Below are 23,436 nucleotides of genomic sequence, written 5' to 3' on the forward strand. Positions count from 1 at the left end.
GAGGAGTGGTCACATCATTCAATGGCCAAACTGGCAAGAAATCATCAGAGCTGCTTTAATGTGTGGACCAATGTGCTTCTACTGAACCTGTGCTGGATTCAGTCATCATGGAGGCTGAATTCGGGGATATAAAGATTTATGGTGGTTTACCTGGTATTGCTTTCTTGGGGTCATTGCCAAACATGTTCTCTGAAGCACTCATTGGAGCAGTTTCTCTTGCATTAATTGTCTCCACCTTTCCTGAAGATGAAAACATAAACTTTTTGTTTAACACAAAAAATGTGTCCCAGTGGTCAAGGGGTTGCAGTGATTGGCCAAAGAGGACACTGAAGAATTTAAGAATCTAACATGAGATCTGTGTTCCAAATCCTATCCTATACCCTCATTCACTATTCCCTACATTAGTTCACAATATAGTCCACTTGACAGAGTGAATGAAAAGAAGTGAGTGAATTCAGACACTGATGAACACCTAATAATTAGAATCAGTGTAGGACAAGAACAGAAAAAAGAGACGAGCAGAAACACAAGAACTACAACTGACTTCCAGTCACACTGAGTGTGAAACCAGTTTACAAACCAGTTTGACATTATTTATTTCATACATGTACAAATGTACTTTTTGAGAATTAACAGAGATTTAGATGTTTTATTGAAAATAATAAAGTGTGTAGTCGTCATTATGGTGATCGGTGTTATTTGTAACTTTATAAAGACAGTTTGTCAGTTTCTCGCCATAATGGCTTTTAAAGATTTATTACAGTAACCAACTGCTTGTAAACCTCACTCCCCTGATCTCAAGGGGCACTCTAGCGACTGATGCTAGTGGCTGTGGTCTTTAGCCTCCTTGTTAGAGTTCCTGACTCCCATGTCGGAGACCACAGCTTGAATGCCCGCTGGGAAAGGGTTGAGTAGACCCGGTTACACATAGGCTTAACCTGTTAAGCTTCACCAGTGCGTCGGCGCACTGAAGCGTTTTTTTATTTATTTAGTTCAGTAACGCTTTAGATTACAGCCCGGAAAGTACTACGTAATTAAATTGAAAGTACAGTGTAACTTTCGGTAATTACAGTGTACCTATAAAGTACTTACGTGTAAGTATAGGGGAACAATACGTAAAGTCTTGGGAATAAAGGTGTAACAACCAGGAAAATACTGCGTAATTAAAACGAAATTACAGTGTAACTTTTGGTAATTACAGTGTACCTATAAAGTACATAAGTGTAAGTATAGGGGAATAATATGTAAAGTTTTGGGAATAAAGGGGTAACAACCAGGAAAATAACAAATTATTTAGGCAAATTATTTAGACTGTAAGTATTCCATGTAGTTACAGGGTAAGTATGACATTGCGGGTTGTAAATTAAAGTGGTGCTTCTTACCCTCTTGTTTCATGTAGTTACAGGGTAAGTACAATAAAAACACATGTAGGCCTACACACACAATCTGACATCACTTGGAAAACCTTTATTTGAAAAACAACTTATTTCAAAACAGATTTACAACATATTACACTTCTTATTCTTTTTTCTTTTTTTTTAATCAACTTTTCATTTCAAATACTAAAGTCCTGATAGAAAGTAGCATGTTTTGTCCTGTTTTGTTTCTCTTGCATGGCTTCCTCCTCCTCTTGGTCCTCCTCTTCTTTTTCTATCGTTCCACTGATTTGCCTGATCATAAGAAGGAGTATTTTTCTATTCTGTATTATGTATTAAAAGAAAATACAGTACACCCAGAAATGTTCTCATAATTTACTCATCTTTTCGCTACCGACCAACTGTCACCAGCGAGTGCATGAGAGTCGGCTTGAATGGCTTCGCGTTTGCTGAAGCTTTAAGCGTCCATTGCATCCTCGCGGGAGTTTGATGTGAAACTCGCGCGAGAACTGGTGTCTCTGTTCTTCTGCATGGTTTGTTTTTCATTAGTATTATCTGTTATTGTTTGTATTTTGTTGTGAGCAATAATAAAAACATTAAAAAAATAATAATAATTCGACATTCGGTTTTTCGGTGCGCTTACGTCAAGCTTTAAATTTTCAAGCGTAAACGTACTCAACCCTCTCATGAACGCGCAGGGGACAGTTGGTCGGAAGCGATAGTCTACAGTTTAAAAATTTTAAATATTTGGTATTTTTCTTAAAAACGTTTCTCGTTTCACTTCAGAAGACATTGATTCATCCATTGGGGTCGTATGGATTACTGTAGTTATTGTTGTATGTGCTGTTGTCAACTTTTAGGAACACATGAGCTTGCATTATATGCATTTACAGAGATTATTTATTTTTCTAAAAACTTTTGTTTGTGTTAATCTGAAGAAGGAAATTTGTATACATCTCGGATGACATCAGGGTAAAAGATGAGTAAATGGTGAGGACATTTATGTAGCCTACTGTAGGCTATTTTCTTTTAACACATAATACAGAATAGCAAGAGACATGTCATGGGATTCCTTCTTAAGATTCATCAGTGGAAAGAAAGAAAAAGAAGAGGAACAAGAGGAGGAGGAAACCAAGCAAGTGAAAGTGCTGTAAATCCGTTTTTAAATAAGTTGTTGTTTTTTTAAATAAAGTTTTCCGAGTGATATCAGATTGTGTGTGTGTACATGTGTTTTTATTGTACTTACCCTGTAACTACATGAAACAAGAGGGTAAGAAACACCACTTTAATTTACAGCCCGCAATGTCATACTTACCCTGTAACTACATGAAACAAGAGGGTAAGAAGCACCACTTTAATTTACAGCCCGCAATGTCATACTTACCCTGTAACTACATGAAACAAGAGGGTAAGAAGCACCACTTTAATTTACAACCCGCAATGTCATACTTACCCTGTAACTACATGGAATACTTACAGTCTAAATCATTTGCCTAAATAATTTGTTATTTTCCTGGTTGTTACCCCTTTATTCCCAAAACTTTACATATTATTCCCCTATATTTACACTTATGTACTTTATAGGTACACTGTAATTACCGAAAGTTACACTGTAATTTCGTTTTAATTACGCAGTATTTTCCTGGTTGTTACACCTTTATTCCCAAGACTTTACGTATTGTTCCCCTATACTTACACGTAAGTACTTTATAGGTACACTGTAATTACCGAACGTTACACTGTACTTTCATTTTAATTACGCAGTACTTTCCGGGCTGTAATCTAAAGCGTTACCTTTAGTTCAAAGTTACTATCAGATTTAATGTTATATCTTGACAAACTATACATCATTAAAAAGATATAAGACTCAAGTTTCAGTTTTTGACAACTATTGTATTCTGAGAAACTTATAGTGACAGTTATGTCTTAATTTGTGTCAGGAGTTATGAAATGGAAAAATGCGTCGATGCCTTTAATATGAATTATGACCGTCAGCTGGTCCATTCAGAAAAAAAACTCCGTGCTGTTGTCATGACAGTGCTTCACAAAACAACGTCCCTCAGGGCTTTTAGCTCAAAAATGTGCAGACTTGGAGAAATATTGATATATTCTCATAGATTCACATCATATTTCTATAGACAGGAATAATATTTATTGAATTTATACCCAAATGCGTCGATGTAATCATTATGAGCGCTTCTTACTGAGATGTGCTGTGTTTTCAATTCATACCAATAGCCTGAGGGCGCTATATGCACAATAATACTCCATATATGGAACATGAAGAAGAGCCATAATCATGTGACCTTCAAGGACGTCACTGATAGCAGCTACACACAAAGCTAACACAGAGATCGCTGTAATATGCAGATACAGACATTTTGAAGACAATAAAAATGATTGCAATGATATTTGATTTGCCTGTGTTCTTCAAGCAATGCCAGGTATTTTTATAATAATAGATTATATTTATAATGTAATGCTAATCGATATAGACTTTATCATTGTACATAATTCTATAAATATATTTTCTGTCTGATTTTTTTTTTTATCTGAAGCCAAATTAGATCACAGAAGATTATTTAAAACACTCGACTTGCGTTATAAAGTAAGTTTGGAGCACAAACATGGTTTTAATCTCATAAATGGTCGTGTATTGATGGTGTACTAAGCTAACATGCTAGCTAGCTCAGGCGGTGCACCTGCCACCTAGGCTAGAAGTTATTCTTTTATGATTTTTTTTCTAAATAGGTAACTTATGCTAACTGAAATGTTTTAGTGCATTTGATACAGTTTCAAATGTAAGTGAGAACTTTGATAAAATAAATTAGGGATTGAAACCATATGAATAGCCTGTGAATAGCCAGTCGTTAGTAACTATAATGCAGACAAAAGATATGCATATTTAGAGCCATAACCACATAGATATTATATAGAGACTAGATGCCCTATTGGCCGCTGGGCACTGAGAAATGCGGCCGCCATCTTAAACCGGTCGTATTCCTAGTTTCGTTGCGTGGCAGCAGTGAAGATGCTAGAGCACTGTGGAGTATTTTCCTGTTCTAATCGGCGGACCATCGCAAGTGTTTTCCACATACCATTCAGATCAGAAAGAATTTCGAAAGCACTTGTAAGAGGCACGAAACTTACTTTTAGCGCAATCCAATCTGAAGTTAATTCATACATTAATTGTTCGACCGGACATAACTGTTTTATATATATAGGTTATTTGTGTTTGCGCACGTGATATCAGGAAGCAATGTAAATGTAAAACACACACGTTTCTTCAACTTATTAAAATATCTTACTTTACTGCAACTATCTGTTTCTGCTTCTTTATCATATTTATAGTGTGTGATTTATAAAATACCTTATATCCTACATCACATATTTTGATTTTGGACGTCTGGTCACTTTATATCTTAAATCAGAATATTATATTAATGTTAAGCCTACTATGAATATTAAAATACGCCGAACCATGTGTCCTGTATAATAGCTACATGAATGACCTTTGCAGCAAAAAAACCCGCATGAAAATCAGTTCGGTATTCAGTGAGGTATGATTAATTAAATGCGCTGACAGCTCATTGCACCTGCCATACAGATTACACTGAGTGGAGCGGGTGACCGGTCTAAGATGGCGGCCCCACGGCTCGCCCGCGCCAGTAGGCAGTAGCGTTCAATAGGGCGTCTATCTATATTATGTCTATGCATAACCAGGCTGGAGAGGTGTGTGAATGTGTGCATGGGGAGACTGAGACTGAATGGGGCTCGTTTGCACCACAAAACAATAGAGACAATAGACTGAATAGATGACTTAGATGATGACTAAACATCAGTAGCATTTTTAGAGTCTAATCAAAATAAAGTAATTTGACATGATCTTGAAAAACATTTAACTAAATGGAGTTTTAGACTTATCATTTTCAGATTTTAAATATAACATGGTCACACATATGGCTTTAGCTGCAGTGCATTTCTAGATGCTACAGGGCCAACTTCAATTTTATTTTCATGAAGATGTTTCATAAAAATACATTTCTAATAACTTTACAAAACTTTGAAGCTATTTAAAAATAAAATAAAAAATCATTATGACAATAATTAATTCTACATTTACAATAAACTACCAGGTGTCAGCTTTCAAATGAGATCATACTTGTGCTTTTAGTGCAAAGGGTTCATGAACTGTATGTGTTTCAGTTTGGGTATGTCATTTCTGGGGATTTTTCAAAAGTGGGGCTGCAGCTTAACAGGTTAATTCGCGAGTGGGACATGTCCCAGCCACTTTTTGCCAGGGTCGATATTGTCCCTACCACTTTTTTAAACATTTTGTGGCATGGATGTACTTAATTCAAATGAGAGCATTCATTTAGTTTGTTAGTTAAATAAGGCGATCTGGCGCTGGAATGTGTGGTTTTTTAAATCATACTGGGTGTTTGTTACTGCTGTTATCAGTGGCAGAAGGTAACTTGGCACTTTTGCACTTCACAGATGAGCGCTTCATTCGCTTAATGCTGTCGCGATGACTCTTTATTCGTTCCAGTGAAATCACAAATCAAATGCATACAAACGTGTCCACACTCTTGACATACAATTACTGATGAAAATCTTTGGTTTTAATGGGAAAAAACTATGCAAGGGTGGATAAGAACCCAGAACCTCTCTGACATGCTTAACAAAAGTTCTACCACTAGACTGTAACGTTGTTCTAGAACTTGAAAAGATGTTGATCTAAAAACCTGTTGGATGAAACACATTCACACCTGGTCAAGGTATGGTTTGTTGATACAAAAATTGCACATTTGTGCCCAAGTAAGAGTGTGGCAGGAATTGTTTCTGAAGGCACTTGACCTCAGGCTGCTCTAGGGAAACTACTTCTTTAATAATGCACCATAAGTTGCTTTGATTGAAATGTATCTTCTGAATGGCAAAGTTTTGTTTGTTTGTTTGTTTGTTTGTTCCTTGAACTGTTGCCATTGTTGGAGTTGTGGCAGTCTGGTTTAAGTATCTCAAAGCCCATGTACCTGTTGATGGGTTGTATATGGTGAAAACCCCGCCTCCTCCGATGCCCATGCTGTGGGGATTAATCACACTCACACACAGCAGAGCAGCAATGGCAGCATCGACTGCTGAACCGTTACGCTTCAACATGTCCCTGCAAACACAAAGAGCTCTGTGTAAATTCAATGACTCCATATTAGCAATGTAGACTCTAGAGTTGCAAAAGTCTCAACGCTAACGCATGGAATCTTTCCCATAACATAAATGTTACTCTTTGTAATCGTACCTCCCGATGGTAGAGCAAACTTTGGCATCCGCTGCCACTGCTGCTTTAGCATAGCACTCTTCAGAGGGTCTCTTATGGAGTGTAACTATGAGTACTATCAAAACCACTGCAATCAGAAATGTGACGAACATGCATCTGAAAGTAAACCACCAGAGTTTGAGAAATGTGAAATTTATCACGCAAACAGAAACCATTTTATTTATTTTGTAGGCTGCCATGCACTTATCTCTTCCTTATGTTATCAACTGGCAAATATTCATATATATATATATATATACTGTATATATATATATATTAGGGCTGTCAACGCATGCGATTCATCAAAAAAAATGAAAACGTTATTTTCTTTTTACGCAAATGAATAATTTGATCAAGTTTGACCCCAACAACTTCCCGTTATCGCAGCGCGGATGGTTATAGCTTTGTGTGATAAGGGCATGGAAACGTAAGTAACACGATGACAGAGGAGACGGTGCCCGCTCTGCTGAATGTAAAGTTTAGTTATAAAAAGCTTCCAGATGGAAGTTTTGATAAAATGAAAGTTGTGTGCACTTATTGCAGTGATGAACTGTCCTTCCACTGAAGCACGACAAGTTTGAGGTGCCATCTTCGGGCGAAACACATTTTTGCTGATGTTAGCAAAGATGCTGCTGAGACAGGATCAACAAGCGTGCTCGTCAAACAACACTGGCGGAGTGCAGCCGGGGCAAACCTGTCAACAAAACGACAACAGCTAAGCTAACTAGTGCAATTGCTAAATGGATCGCCACAGATTGCAGGACCATCAACATAGTACAGGACTGGGGGCTTCAGGACATCATTCAGATTGCCACAGCCGACCCATTATGCAAGCTACCTTCGAGGGGAACTATTGTTACAAGAATGCACTGTACGACGTTGAAAAAACTACGAAAGTGAGGCAGTTGGCAGAATATACTTTTATTGCACTTACAGGAGACCACTGGACATCAGTAAGTAACCAAAACTACCTCAGTGTAACAGCACACCTAATCGATGACAACTGGCAGTCGTTCACTTTAGGCATGTTAAAAACAGAAGAAGACTGGTTTAGACTGGTTAACCAGTTTCTTAAAGTTGCAAATGAGTGGCAGATAACGGGAAAGGTCACAACTATAGAAACAGACAGTGCTCGCAATATGATTGTCGCTGCAAGGAGTCTACCGTTCGAGCATGTGCCGTGTGTGGCACACATGATACAAAGGGTGATCACTGTGGCTTTACGGGACAGCGGATTTGACAGTGTTTTAGCCAAGTGCCGTAAAATAGTCAGACACTTCAGACACAGTCCCGCAAACCCAGCAGAGCTGAAAGCTCAGCAAGCCTCTCATAGACTAATAGAGGAGTCCTTCTTCCAGGATGTACAGGCGCGCTGGAATTCAACTCTGGAGATGATGAGGCGGATTCAACACAACAAAAATCCACTGAAAGCAATGCTGGCACAGCAGAAGCACAACTTAGGCATGCTAACCTCAGCTGAATATGATAAGCTGGCAAAGTTGGAAACGTGGCTGGAGCCCTGCATATAATGTGATTTCTCTGTCTTCTCCAGTTTTACTAATAAAAATGTCTCTTAAGTAATTTGTAAGTCATATAGATATAATTTAAGACCCATGCCCTGAATAGATGCCATCTGAATGAAAACTGTAGTCATTAAGTCAATTGTGTGGTGCTGTGTTTGTACTGTAGGTACATCACTGAGTGGAAGGTGGTGAAAGGTATGTATCCGTGGTGTTACCTGCACTATGTCATCTCCTGCGCACAGTGGAGGTCTCTGATGTTGACGCTGCCTACATAGCGTGCTTCAAGGCTGCATTCACTAAGGACCTCAACGGGCGAAAGGATAACTCAAACCTGTGGTGGTTAAAGGTAGCAACCGCTCTAGATCCTAGGTTAGGTGCTTGCCCAGAGCAAAGAGGGGAGACGTGTGGCAAAAGCTGAGTGAGATGCTGAAGGATAGAGAACCTGCACCACAGACCTCTGGAGAAGAAGTGGAGCCAGAGCCACCAAAGAAGAAGATGGCCCTCCTACTGATGGGATCAGAGTCAGAGTCTGATGATGATGAGGCACTGTCCACAGATAAATCTCTAGAGAGGTACAAGGCATAGACACATGTCCACTAGAGTGGTGGTTGTCACAAGCAGGCGCATTTGGTAATCTGGCCCATATAGCAAAAAGATACCTGGCTACACCTGCCACAACAGTGCCATGTGAGAGGAAATGCTCGACCACCCATAGACTTTAATTTATATCGAGGCTGCTGAAGGATGCATGACCTAGAAGAGCGCAGAGAGTGAGCTGGAGTAGGAGAGGTAACTAAACTGCAGAGATAGGCAGGGGCCGTCCCATGAATAGATTTAGTTAAAACCAGTGTTTTGAAGCCAATGCAATGCAAAGTCATAGAGTACCGGGGAAATATGTTGACGAGCAGTTGTATGTGTCAATAACCGAGCGGCTGAATTTTGAATATATTGTAATTTTTTGATGGATCGATTTGGAAGACCAGCATAGAGTGCATTGCAATATATATATGAAGAGTTCAGATGTAAAATCCTCTAAGTGCCATCTGAAATTTTCTTCTTGAATGATAATTTTTATCAAGCTTGTATATTTAAGTTCAGTAATTTCACTTAAATGGCAATAAAAATTACCTATTAATTGTCATTTAAGTGAAATTACTGCAAATTAATTTTTGGTATGTTTTAGCTTACCTCAAGGGCATCCAAGATGTAGGTGTCTTTTTTTCCGCAGTAGTTTCAATTTTGATATTTTTAGGTCAAACCGTTCTTGTCTGTCAGTCATATAATGCAGGTCTATGGTCACTGTCTCAAAGAGCATGCACAGAGTCCAAATTAAAACAATTCCCCGTCGTCCAAATTAAACAATTCCCCATCGTAAGTACACATTGATGGCCTAAGACACGAAACGAGCGGTTTGTGTGAGAAAACGAACAGTATTTATATCGTTTTTACCTCTTATACGCATCCAAGTGATATGATCTGACGTGTGCGCAGACTGGTGCATAGATATATACACACTAGATGTCGCCTTGTCTACGGCAGTTCATTGGAACGAATGTATTTAAGGCGACATCTACAGATGGTGGACAACCAGAATGCCTCACCGCGGCAAAAATAAACCAGTCGCATTTCAAAGTCGTTCCCGAAATGACCGCCAGGTGGCGCAAAGGGACATTGTGCAAAACAGCAGCAATTGCCGTATTTTAAAATGTTAAATATAAAACCCTAAGCCTAATAGGCATATTGTTCATATATATAAATAGGCCTATTAGGCTACAACAGAATAGAACCAAAGATAGAATCAATTTTAGAACTGAAAAAATAGAATCAAAAGTAAAAAATAGAGACAATATTAGGAGCAATGACGCTGAATATTTTTACTATTCTATTGAGGAATTAGATAAATGAAGAGCTCTCGTGAGCGATACAATTGCATAGTAATTTATAGTGATTTCAAAAGTAGTCCTTAAAAAAAAAAAATACATGGAGTAGTGTGGCATAATTTTTGAGAGATTACGCGGAACGCGTTTTAGTTAAGATCCTGGTTTCAATGCCCTTATATAGGCTAGGCTACTGCTTAAAAAAATGTCACAACGTGTTTTGAGATTGTTTTGAATTAAAAATGGAAGTTTAAAATGTAGTGTTTTGGCACACCAGGCCGAGTGGCGTTACGCATTGTTCAAAAATCAGGTTTTATTCTGGCATGTTGAATTGGCGTTAGATTTTTTTTTTGATTTTAGATTTCGTTAGATTTTTTTTCTCATAACAGCTAAAATAACTTAATATATGCCTTGTCTTAATATGACCTACTTAATATAGGTAATATGCATATAATAGCCTATATAATAAATTAGCAAAACTTGGCGACTAAATATTTAATTTTCAATTATTTTAATTATCACAATTAAAGTTTTAATTTTATTAAATTGAACAAGCAGCATTTAATCAAATATTCTAAAAGATGTATTATTAATAATAATGTTATTTCAACATAATATTTCGTTTTTTCGACATAATATATGCGTGCAACAAGCAAGATGTGTATTTGTTAATCCGGTGATGCGTGCATAGATTTTTATCAATAAACTAGTGTTTTCTGACAGTGTCGACTGCAAAGATGAAGTTGACGATCGCCATATTTGTAGTGAACGCACCTAGAGAGAAATGCACATAAAGACATAATCAGAGAGTAGCCTTTTTCTTTTCGTTTTGAATTATTTCGTTTGAAGACATTTCAAGCTTTGTGTATTTGATGTATTTATCATGTCTGTGTGAGGCATACGCTGAGTTTCGTTAAGTTAGGAGGATGAGATGCGCTCCAGCTGACGTGCAACGCAAGTGACCGCGCGGGCGCCTCCATGATTAGTGTCTGTTATATTTGCTTCTCTTACTTATCTCTTAAATCCAGCAATTGGTTGATGAAAAAATGATTAAAATTAAGATACAATTTATAGAAAACGAAAAGGTTTTCTACAAAACAAAACTTAATGAAGTGGTCAAAATCATGTCTGACCCACTCCATATCCATCTCTCGATATAATGCATCCTATCTTACTCCTGCTGTTCACTTTTCATATTCAACATAGATGGAAAAAAATAACATTATAATATTTTAACAAATATGATACTAAATGAGATTATTTAATGGCTACAACAGTATAGTAGGCCTATAGACTCTATTTGTACAAATTGCTGCACATTAATTTAATTAAATGAAACCTTGTAACGAATTCACACTGTAGACTGTGTACAGTTGAGACACCTTAAATAACTTGCGTTCGCAGCAAGCACAAGTTGTGATATTAGTATTAGCATATTAGTGTCAGCTGGGAAGGAAATATAGAGACAGACCTCTTGGAACTTTAATTGAATACATAGCGTTGGTAAAGCATACTGAAATTACATCCCTACAAATTTATTAGGCCCTACTGAAAATAAATGTATCGAATTTAAGCAAAGTAGCCTAAATGTTAAGACTGTAAGCCCTTTGCTTTTTTCGTAGCCTATAAAGGATTCTTATAGCCGACTTTGTGTTAATTTAATCTGTAGAGGATTTTTTTAACTCAAACATTAACACTGAAATAAATTAAACTAAAGTATTGTAAATTTTTTGGCACACCACGACGAGTGGCGCTATGCATTGTTCTAAAGCCAGGGTTTTATGCTAGCATGTTGAATTAGTGTTCGACAAACGCGGCGGCGCGTTCTTTTGAATGAAGAGCGCTTCTCGCTCGTGTGAGCGAACACACACTGGAACGTTAGGCCATGTCGCAACGAGTGAATCGTGGCAGAGTGGTTGAACTTACGTTACGATCATTTAGATGACACGGGTTCGAAACCCGAACTAACTTAGACTACTGATATTTTTATGTTAGCCTATTAATGCATTGTATAGTCTATTGTTGATGCAGAGAGATTTGTCTATAGTTCTAAAACATAGTTTTTTGCTTATAGCCTATTTACAAAATAAAATCACCATGCATTTCCATTTTACACCAAGGAACAAATATTATACAATGACTTTACTTCTGTAACCTATAATAATTCCAATCGTAATTTCAAAAGCAGTTCTGTTAAAAAAAATAAAAATAAAAATATATAGGCCTATATAGGCTATATATGACGTTTAAACGACAAACAATAAAATCAGAACCAGTATTCTGTTGCGTTCATGGTTCCAGTGGCAGTAATGCATCCACGGCTTTTCAAAATGTCACAAAGCGTTTTGAGATTGTTTTGAATGAAATATTGAAGTTTATAATTAAGTGTTTTGGCACACCACGACGAGTGGCAAACTCTTTGTTTTGTTTTGCAAACTCAGCTAGCCTGTGGGGGGTTTGGAGAGGGCAATAGTTGCTTTATCGTGGGGGTGCAGGACAGAGGTGTTAATGTTCCGTCTTTCATATGGAGAGTGTCGGAGCCAGCCTGAGCCTGATGAGCAGGCAAAGGCTAAATTCTAAGGATTAATCTCAAAATCTCCAAAAGTCCATAGCCTATGTACAGTAGGCCCTATATCTTATTACATTTTATATTGTAGTTTTATTGATTGTATTTAAAGGTTTTCCACACACAATTTCAATTTAGCAGCTCTTTAATTCGCGACCCACCTCGTTTTATTGTAAGGTGAATTCAGCAAGGCATGTTGTATCTTTGAAGGAACAAAAGCTATTTGTTACAGTTTTTTCTTCGTGATTTGTGTGGATGACACACAGCGACATATACAGTATTATCAGCTGTATGGTGTTTTTTTACGCTGAAATGCTTAATTTCGAGAGAGACCCGCGCGCGCAGTGAGGGAGACCAAACTTACTAAAAAAATATCCAGCGCGAGAGAGGCAAAGAAAAACGCCTGTTCTTAATTTATGTTGCTTTGAACTTTTTTCGTTTTGTACCGTTTTAATTTTTTTATTTAGCTGCAATTTCTTTGACAATAGAAATTTAAAATGTTGCAAGAATAAGATTCTGTGTTTCTTATTTTGCATCACAAAGGGAATAAACTATCGATGCAACCCTGTTTAAATAAATAAACTGTTCCGACACTTTATTCATACCTTGAAATGTGCGATGGGTTTTCAAACTTAATTCATTTTCTTTTACAATTTCATTGTTTATTTTTTAATTGAAAGCAATACTGTATTGAAAGTATTTTTCTGATTTGTTCGATCTGTTTTGAAAAATGTCTTCCGTTGCTATGGCCGGGTATAACTGTCAGTCATCTCAATCTCGTGAATGATTCACACACACACAAAAAAATAATTTAGCAGATTTATATTATTACATATTCAATCAGTCTCATTTTTGTTCAAATAATGAAATATATATATATATATATATATATATATATATATATATATATAGGCCTATATATATATATATAGGCCTATATATATATATATATATTATAAACAGATAGGAAACTTTTAAAATGCCGCAGTTGCTGCTGTTTTGCCCTGTCACTTGCGCCACCCGGTATAGCCTATAGTCATTTCGCGAACCACTTTGAAATTCGACTGGTTTATTTTTGCTGCGGCAGTAATAGGCATTGTGGTTGATTATTTATTAAAGAATTCAATTGATAATCATAACAACAAGTAAGCCTATTTAATTCTGAATATAACAAAGAATGCTTAAACCGACTAACATCGGTTAGTAACTGCAAGTCCTGAAAATGTTTAAATTTTACGGTAAATTATTTTAATTTATTTCACTGTTATGTTGCAGTTAATAAATCTACAAACACATTAAAATAACACGAAGTAAATGACAAGTAACCTATTGACATAGCCTTTCTAAATTATAGAAAAACTGGGCACACAATGTTAACGTGTGTCTACTTTGTTTAAATTTAATGAATTTGAATTCGTTTAACCACAATATTTATCTTGAATTTATCTGTGACCTCAGCTCAGATTACTGCCGCGGCAGATTACGTCATAAAGAGAATAAACTGACACTTTTCAAAGTCTGTGATTACAGCGCCACTCAGCGGTAAAAGGCAGCAAATACACATCCCAATTTTACCGCCGCGGGAACGGCGGCGGTAAAAGTCTCATTCTGGTTGTCCACCATCTGTAGTGTGTATATATCTATGCACCAGTCTGCGCACACGTCAGATCAGATCACTCGGACATGGCTGTGTATAAGAGGTAAAAACTATATAAATACTGTTCGTTTTCTCACACAAACCGCTCGTTTCGTGTCTTAGGCCATCAATGTGTACTTGCGATGGGGAATTGTTTAATTTGGACGACGGTGAATTGTTTTAATTTGGACTCTGTGCTTGCTCTTTGAGATAATGACCATAGACCTGCATTATATGACTGACAGACAAGAACGGTTTGACCTAAAAATATAAAAATTGAAACTACTGCGGAAAAAAAGACACCTACATCTTGGATGCCCTTGAGGTAAGCTAAAACATACCAAAAATCAATTTCAAAGTGAACTATCCCTTTAAGTATATGAGCTTGATAGAAATGATCATTCTAGAAGAAAATTTCAGATGGCACTTAGAGGATTTTGCATCTGAACTCTTCTCATATATATATATATATATATACAGTATATATATATATATATATATACAGTGGTTAAAGTGGGATTTGGCAGGTGGGGGAACCCTCAAATTTTGTGTTGGTGCAATAGGGAAAAATGACTCGCCGTGGGACAACATATTGAGTATCGTGGTATTCATGGATTTCATCCGGTCCCTTTCCACAGGTGTATTAATCAAGCACAATGCAGTCTGCATTCATAATCTAGGTGCTTGATTTTATACACCTGTGGAAAGGGACCGGATGAAACCCATGAATAGCAATACTTTTTGGGACAAGATTGTCACTGTGGCACCAAGTATCACAATACTTATTTAATACTTATTTTAATGTTTTTATTTTGGTCCATCTACATCTACACTGATATGATGACGATACTATGTAAAAATTGCTGAACACCACGATATGGAACACAACCTTGTTTTTCACAATGTAAATTTAAACATAAAAATGTGAAGTCCAAAACTGACAGAAATGTGCGGTAGTTAGGGGGGTTGGGGGGCATGCTCCCCCAAGAAAATTTGGATTTCTCTGACCAACATATGTGCAATGAGCTTTATGCACAGCTGCACTACTTCCTGAACTTCAGCCAGCTCTTTGTTTCCTGTCTGCCATTATTGGACAAACTGATTAATCCAGGTGTGCCTGACCTCAGTAACAATAATCAGACACACCTGGATTAATCAGTTTGTCCAATAATGGCAGACAGGAAACAAAGAGCTGGCTGAAGTTCAGGAAGTAGTGCAGCTGTGCATAAAGCCCATTTAGGGCTTTTGAAGGCCAAAAAAAAGTTTGATAAGAAATAGCTTTAAAACTTTGTCATTAGATTATTTGTCAATACCTGCTCTCTCCTCATCTTCATCTTTCTTTTTCTCTCAGTCTCCTTCTTCCCTAATTCTTCCCCTCCTAAAGCTGAACTTTGACTGATAGTCTTTTCATTTTCGTCTGTGTCAGTGAAGAAAGTAAACAGGCTCAACTGATGTTTATATGTTTTATGAATCATTTTCTGAGACAAGTTAATTTACTCAAGGCTACCAGGAAAGCTGTAGCCTAAGTCAGTATTGCCAATTCATGGGTTTCATCAGGTCCCTTTCCACAGGTGTATAAAATCAAGCACCTAGATTATGAATGCAGACTGCATTGTGCTTGATTAATACACCTGTGGAAAGGGACCTGATGAAACCCATGAATAGGAACCTTCTACAAGCTTTGGAATTTGAAAACGTCTGTTTTTAAATGTTAAAAGTAATTTTAAATAATACAAATTATAGTCTACGTTTAACGCAGTTGGTGGAATTGGCAGACGTTCCCTTAAATATCATGCGCTGTGGAAACGCGTCAAAGCATTCTCAGGTATAAATATAGGCTAATATATAATATAGTAATAAATCGAACCCAAAACGTACTTTACCGCGCTCAACCGCCGTGAGTGCAATCACGCATTAGTAGTCGCTGGCGTTCAGCGGGGAGGGGAGGCGTGAACCGGTGCAGATGCACTCAAATCAGACCGGAGAACCGTGACTGAGAACGTAACGTCGGGAAGCGTGTTTGTGAAGGCGCGGCCAGGCGGTGATATTCAGTTTTGATTTGATGAATGATGAGAATCATTGAATTTGATGAGAATGATTTGATTTGAATCTATTTATTTATTAATTTATCTGAGGTGCCGGAACGTAGTTCCGGCCCGTTCCGGCCCACTTTAACCCCTGTATATATATATATATATATATATATATATATATATATATATATAGTGTGTGTGTGTGTGTGTGTGTAAGGACATGCTTCATCACCTTCTTGACTTGCTTGTGAGACAACCCATTATTGAATAGCCCCTGTCCACCAGTTTAAAGAAACTGTAAAATAATAACAGTTTGGTTTCAGAATTACAAGGCTAATATCCCATACAAAAAGACAGATTTTCTCAAATTAACACTTTCACTGGAAAAAATAGTAAAGATTCAAAAGATATGGAACTTTCTTTCACTCTGTCAATTTCAACGCATTAAATAAAAATAACATATTACCATAGTCCGAGGAGGAGTTGAAAGGGGAGCAGTTGTGCAGGCCCAGCAGATTTGATGTAATAATTGTCAGAGAAACAGACGGTTGAGTAATCACATGGTACCCGCTGGACCGCTGCTTCCTGTCTAGCTGTTTCCTGTTTGTGTCTGCAAACCTGCAAACTATTGCCTTCACAGATCTGTTGAGCTTTATTTCAAACTGTTAAACCTAGCCTGTTGTGCATACCATTTTCATTAGTCCATCTGTGGTATACGCCCTCGGAACAAAAAGATATTTCCATATATTTATGATCAATATATTAAATGGTTTAAATATACTGAAAAATACATTAAATAATATATTGTGTTAATATATTGCCTTAATATATTACAATATATTGAGTAATACATAACTGATACTTTTCATATGAGGAAAAAGATTGCCTTAAATTCCTCAAGGATGTTTTACTCAAAGTTCTAAGTTGCTAATATAAAAACATACAAAAGAGTGTCAGGACAAGGATAGACAGTGCATTTATTTCTATTTATTAAACTGCAAATACTTTGTGTGCAAATTCTCTGTGTATTGGCAACAAAGTCACGATACGTATCCCGCCACAATACATTATATATTCTGATTGTTCCAATCCAATCTGACTTCTGACCTGTAATGCCTGGATCATAATCACACACTGTTCGCTCGTTGGCCAGAGGAGAACTGAGCGACTGAGCCTGGCTTCTCCCAAGGTTTTTTTCTCCATTCTGTCACTGATGGAGTTTTGGTTCCTGTCACTTTCGCCTTTTTCACCTTTTTCACCTTTTTCACCTTTGTTGCCATTGGCTTTTGGCTTGCTTTTTTGGGGACATTAAATTTAACATTTAATCTAATATTCAACAATAGTATTGCTCTGCCTGCATTGACACCATTATATGAGAACTGAACTGAGCTGGACGATGACATCACGGTTTTCTCCAGAGCGGCTATATATATAAATTAACTAAATTACTAACTTTTTTACAACAAAAATGAAACATCACTGAACTTCATTCATTCATTTATTCTCCTTGACTATATCACGATGCGGGACTGCACTAAATTTCACCTCAGCAGAATGTTTATTAAACACTACAGGGCCATTGCTACTGTAACTGTAGGCAGTTTGGCCTCTGCATTATGAAGGGCCTTTGTAGCACTGTATAACATAGGTAATGGCATAGGCTTCATGTTAACACTGGGCTCTCCCCACCAGTTTCTGATCGTTTTCTTCTTGTTTTTTAAGCACATAAATAATAATGTACTCATTCTAATACATCTATATTGTAATGTAAGCATAAGGAATGAAAATATATTTCGATATATTTAAGATCAATATATTAAATGGTTTAAATATACTGAAAAATATACTAAATAATATATTGTGCTTTTCATATATCAAAGATGTGACAATATATTTACGCTGTAAAATGTAATTAGTTGAGTATACTAAGAAAACACAAGGTGCTTTAAATTTCTCAAGAATATTTGGTAACACTTTATTTTACAGTGTCCTTATTACATACATGTACTTACCATAGTAATATCAGTAACTTAGGCAAGGCAAGGCAAGTTTATTTATATAGCACATTTCATACACAATGGCAATTCAAAGTGCTTTACATAGAAGAAATTAAAATAATAAAAAGAAATAAGAATAATTAAAACAGTTTAGAAAAATAAAAAATAAAATACAGTACAAACAGTCGGACGAACATTGGCACAGTGCTCATTCAGTAAATGCATAGTTAAACAGATGTGTTTTGAGTCTGGATTTGAATGTGACTACAGTAGGAGCACATCTGATCTCCTCTGGAAGCTGGTTCCAGCTGCGGCTGGCATAATAGCTAAAAGCAGACTCGCCATGCTTAGAGTGAACCCTTGGTATTTCTAGCTGATATGATCCTAATGATCTGAGTGATCTGTTGGGTTTATATTCAGTGAGCATATCTGCAATGTATTGAGGTCCTAGGCCATTGAATGATTTATATACCAGTAATAATACTTTAAAATCAATCCTAAGTTTACCTGGGAGCCAGTGTAAAGACCTGAGGACTGGTGTGATATGTTCATATTTTCTGGTTCTGCTCAGAATCCTGGCGGCAGCGTTCTGTATGAGCTGCAACTGTCTTATGGTCTTTTTGGGAAGGCCAGTGAGGAGTCCATTACAATAATCCACCCTGCTGGTGATGAAAGCATGCACAAGTTTCTCTAAGTCTTGTCTGGAAACAAAGCATCTAATTCTTGCAATATTTTTCAGATGATAGTATGCTAATTTAGTTATTGCTTTGACATGACTACTGAAACTAAGGTCTGACTCTAGTGTCACACCAAGATTCCTGACTTGATTTTTGGTTGTTTGACCCCTAGAGTGAAGGTATGCGTTCACCTTGAGAACTTCATCTTTGTTTCCAAACGCAATGACTTCAGTTTTGTCTTTGTTTAACTGAAGAAAGTTTTGACACATCCAACTGTTGACTTCATCAATGCATTGGCACAGGAAGTCAATGGGGCTGTAATCGTTAGGCGATAGGGCTAAGTACAGCTGTGTGTCGTCTGCATAGCTGTGGTAAGAGATTTGGTTCTTTCTCATTATTTGGCTCATTGGGAGCATATACAGGTTAAACAGGAGTGGCGCAAGAATTGAGCCTTGAGGGACTCCGCATGTCATGGATGTCCACTCAGACTTATGGTCTCCTATACTCACATAATAACCTCTCCCATCTAAGTATGACCTGAACCATTTTAGGACTATCCCAGAAAGCCCCACCCAGTTTTCCAGCCTGTCCAGAAGTATGTTGTGATCGACAGTGTCAAATGCAGCACTGAGGTCGAGTAGTACCAGCACTGATAATTTGCCTGAGTCAGTATTTAAGCGAATATCGTTTATTATCTTTATGAGCGCTGTCTCTGTGCTGTGATGCGGTCGGAAACCAGATTGAAAATTGTCAAAGTATCCATTCGAGCATAAGAATTTGTTCAGCTGATTGAAGACAACTTTTTCAATGATCTTACCTATGAAAGGAAGATTTGAGATCGGTCTATAGTTCCTTAATATGGTCTTATCCAGATTGCTCTTTTTCAGGAGGGGCTTGACAACTGCAGTTTTTAGGGAGTTTGGAAAACTCCCAGAGAGAAGTGAAGCATTTACCACTTCTAGAAGATCTGCTTCTAAACTGTTTAACACTCTTTTGAAAAACGATGTGGGAAGTGTGTCAAGGGCGCAGGTTGATGTTTTAAGGTGCTGTACGGTTTCTTCCAAAATTTTGCCATCAATTTCTTTGAAATCAGACATAGTAACTACTTTCTCAGGTGGTTTGATCTGTCTGACCCCAGCGCAAGTCAAGGATGTGCTGATCACCTTTCTGATATTATTGATTTTCTCAGAGAAGAAAGAAGCAAACTCACGGCACTTGCTGTCTGAGAGCATTTCACTGGGAATCTGGCTTGGGGGGTTTGTCAGTCTCTCTACAGTAGCAAAAAGAGTGCGTGTGTTGTTTAAATTACTGTTTATAATATTTGAGAAGAAAGTCTGTCTAGCTTTGCCTAGTTCCATATTGAAAGCATGAAGGCTGTCTTTGTAGATGTTATAATGGACTACAAGTTTTGTCTTCTGCCACATGCGCTCTGCTTTTCTGCATTGTCTTTTCATATTTTGCACTGCTGTTGAGTTTCTCCAAGGTGCCTTTTGTCTGCCACTCTTCTTCCTGACTTTCACAGGAGCAATATCATCAATTACACCTTTAACTTTTGAGTTAAAAGAATCAAGGAGAAAATCAACAGAGTCTGCAGATATGCTTGGTGTTAAGGATATAGCCTTCATAAATAGGACACTAGTGTTCTCATTTAAGCATCTCTTCTTGACAGACACAGATCTAGCTTCAGTGGCAGGAGAGATCAATATATCAAAGAAAATACAGAAATGATCAGACAGTGCTACATCCTTAATAACAATCGATGAAATGTTTAGACCCTTACTGATAAGTAAATCTAAAGTGTGTCCACGATTGTGTGTGGGTCCATGTACATGCTGAGTCAGATCAAAAGTTTTTAAAACAGTTTTGATTTCTTTGGCCATATTGTTTTCTGCATTATCTATATGGATGTTAAAATCTCCAGCAATGGCAAAACAGTCAAACTCTGAGGTAATTGTTGATAACAGTTCTGTAAAGTCCTCAGCAAAGGCTGGAGAGTATTTTGGAGGCCTGTAAATAATGAAAAGTAAAATGCGTGGAGCACCTTTTAACACAATACCCAGATATTCGAAAGACAAGTAATTCCCAAATGATATTTGCTTACATTGATAGATATCTTTAAAAAGAGCAGCTAGACCCCCACCTCTCTTAACAGCTCTGCAGACACTCATAAAAGTAAAGTTAGGAGGGGATGTTTCATTGAGGATTGTTGCACTGCAGCTGTCTTCTAGCCAGGTTTCATTTAGAAGCATAAAATCCAGGTTGTTTGTGGTTATTAAGTCGTTGACTAGAAGTGATTTATTTTTAAGTGAGCGAATGTTTAAAAGAGCTAACTTAACAGACTTACTTTTCCCCACAGCAATATTAGTTTGACGTGTAATAGGCACCAGATTAGTTGGGTTTGCTGTACGGCTATTGAAGGCCTTAGACTTTCTATCATGTAATAGAACAGCAATAGAGAAAGATACAGGCACACTGGGTTCCCGCTTGTTTTGTAAACATTTGAGAAAGTTACTGTTATCAAAACGGGGACCCGACACATATCACTGAGAGCTGGTATCAGTTGTTTTTGGTTCACCTCGAGCAGAAGGAGGAGGGTGTGGGCCCTGGCGTTGTGGCAGAGGCCGAAGAGCTCTCACAGGAGGAGGGGGAGGGCGAGCTGGGCCCGCAGGCTTTGGTGGTAGTGGTGCCTGTCTTTTTTTAGTTGGTATCTGGGGGCTTGCAGCAAAAGAGTGGGATAGTCTGGTTCCAGCATGCACCAGTTCTTCCATTTTCTGTGAGAAGCACAGTAGTGGCGTTGCAGGGGAGAGGGAGAAAGTGTCTGGTGAAAGGGGCTGTTGCTCTGGTGTTATAGGAGGCTGTAATATGCTGTCCTGGCTTCCCTGGCTGTTTTCCAGGAAGTCGTCCTTGGGTGCTGAATCTTCAAGCAGTTCTGATATGGCTGTCTGTGGTGAGCTCTGTGTGCAGGGCTCAGCTGAGATTGTGTCCGTGAGCAGAGGTTGTTGTGGCGGAGTGGTGTTATCATGTCCATTTTGCTGCTGAAGTGAAGTCCCGTGGTCATTCATACTGTGTCCAGGTGTGTGTGTGCCGTTCAGATTGAGTGGATTGGCACAAACCGCAGAAGGATGATTTAGGGAGAAGTAGATATTGTCCTTTAACACTCTTGAACCAAGTTTGTTTGGGTGATGGCCATCCCGATGAAACAGTTGTCGTTGACTCCAGAAAAGATTGAAATTGTCAATGAAGTTCACTGCTTTTATATTGCAGGTTTTTTGCAGCCATGTATTTAGCCCAAGCAACCGTGAAAACCTGTTTGTTCCTCTTGCTGGTAGTGGTCCACTGATGAATGTTTGAACTTTCAGTCTTTTAAGTGTTTCAAAAAGTTTATTGAAATCCTTCTTAAGGAGTTCTGACTGCTCTTTATGAATATCATTCTTCCCCACATGTATGATGAGTCGATTAGCAGTCTTATGTTTCATCAGAATGTTCTGAAGTTCCCTGTTTATATCAGAAGTTGTTGCTTGTGGAAGGCAGCATGTAGTTGTATCCCTGGTGCTAATGTTTCTGATTATGGAGTCCCCCACTATCAGAGTCCTGGGCTCGGCTGTGCTCTGAGCTGAGTGCCGCTGTCTGCTCGACCTTGAGCGCCAGTTAGCATCAGTGTTAGCTACAGGCTGATTCAGTCTGTGTTCGATCACATTCATCACATTTGTGGATTCCTCATTTACATTCATTAGTACTTCAAATCTGTTCTCAAGATGTATAGGCAGTGGTAGCAGACCAGTGTTTGCAATCCTTGTCAGAGCTGTATCTGGGGTAGAGGATGCTACTGCGGTAATATGTGATGCTCGTGACAATCTGATGTCTCGAGTGCCTTTGGGTTTAGCTCCCTGTTTGTGCCATCGATTAGTAAGTCGATTGGCTTGTTTCTCTACCTGTCGAGGAGCACTAGTTTCATGGGACTCACCGGTATGCTGAGGGTGTCCATGACGAAGCTCTGTTGTGTGCTCCGTCTGGTTTGGTGGTCCCGTAAGTAACTTTGTTTCTAGAACTGCAATCCTTTGTAAAAGTCTGTGGCAGTTGGTGCAGCAAGTAGATTCCAGAAGAGGCATTTTCTCTTATCCTTGTAGGCAGTTGTGTTTTCCTTTCCCGGTATGTAAGCTGGTCGGGTAAAAGAATTCTCAGTTTTTGTAGTAATCCAAACTTTGTCGTATGAGCACTGTGCTGATTTGCTGAAGTTAAAATTAGGTGATAAAAGGAAATAAAATAAAGGAAATAAAATATAGAAAAAATAGGAGATAAAATGTAAAAGCGATAGAGCAAAACGCGGAGCAGTAAGCAAGAGCGTCCGAACAGTAGCTGAGCAGGAAGAGGTACTTCCTTATGCAAAATTACATGCAACTAACCCTCAACCTAATAATGTAGTTTACATTTACATTTACA

At 37.9% G+C, this 23,436-nt stretch overlaps 2 protein-coding genes across 11 annotated transcripts in view; both read right to left on the reverse strand.

Moving 5' to 3' along the window:
- LOC309502704 (glutathione hydrolase 1 proenzyme-like) overlaps window positions 1-17,019 on the reverse strand; it is a 38,318-nt gene extending 21,299 nt beyond the window's left edge. For 2 of the 9 annotated variants that reach the window (XM_082175189.1, XM_082175188.1), the window contains exons 1-5: window positions 16,789-16,985; window positions 16,555-16,617; window positions 6,670-6,804; window positions 6,407-6,537; window positions 151-240 (exon numbers count right to left, since the gene is read on the reverse strand). In XM_082175189.1, the coding sequence (XP_082031315.1) occupies window positions 151-240; window positions 6,407-6,537; window positions 6,670-6,804; window positions 16,555-16,583 (385 nt within the window). In that variant the 5' untranslated portion in view covers window positions 16,584-16,617; window positions 16,789-16,985. Of the gene's footprint in view, window positions 1-150; window positions 920-6,406; window positions 6,554-6,669; window positions 6,807-16,554; window positions 16,618-16,788 lie in introns of those variants that run through there. The other 7 variants (XM_082175195.1, XM_082175194.1, XM_082175196.1 and 4 more) reach the window with 6 other exon arrangements.
- Window positions 1-23,436, reverse strand: part of LOC309502698 (protein NLRC3-like) — a 98,744-nt gene that overhangs the window by 46,247 nt on the left and 29,061 nt on the right. The gene's annotated exons all lie outside the window — the stretch shown is intronic.

Source organism: Leuciscus leuciscus (assembly GCF_965113295.1).
Source record: "Leuciscus leuciscus genome assembly, chromosome: 7".
In the NCBI taxonomy this organism is placed as follows: Eukaryota; Metazoa; Chordata; class Actinopteri; order Cypriniformes; family Leuciscidae; genus Leuciscus; species Leuciscus leuciscus.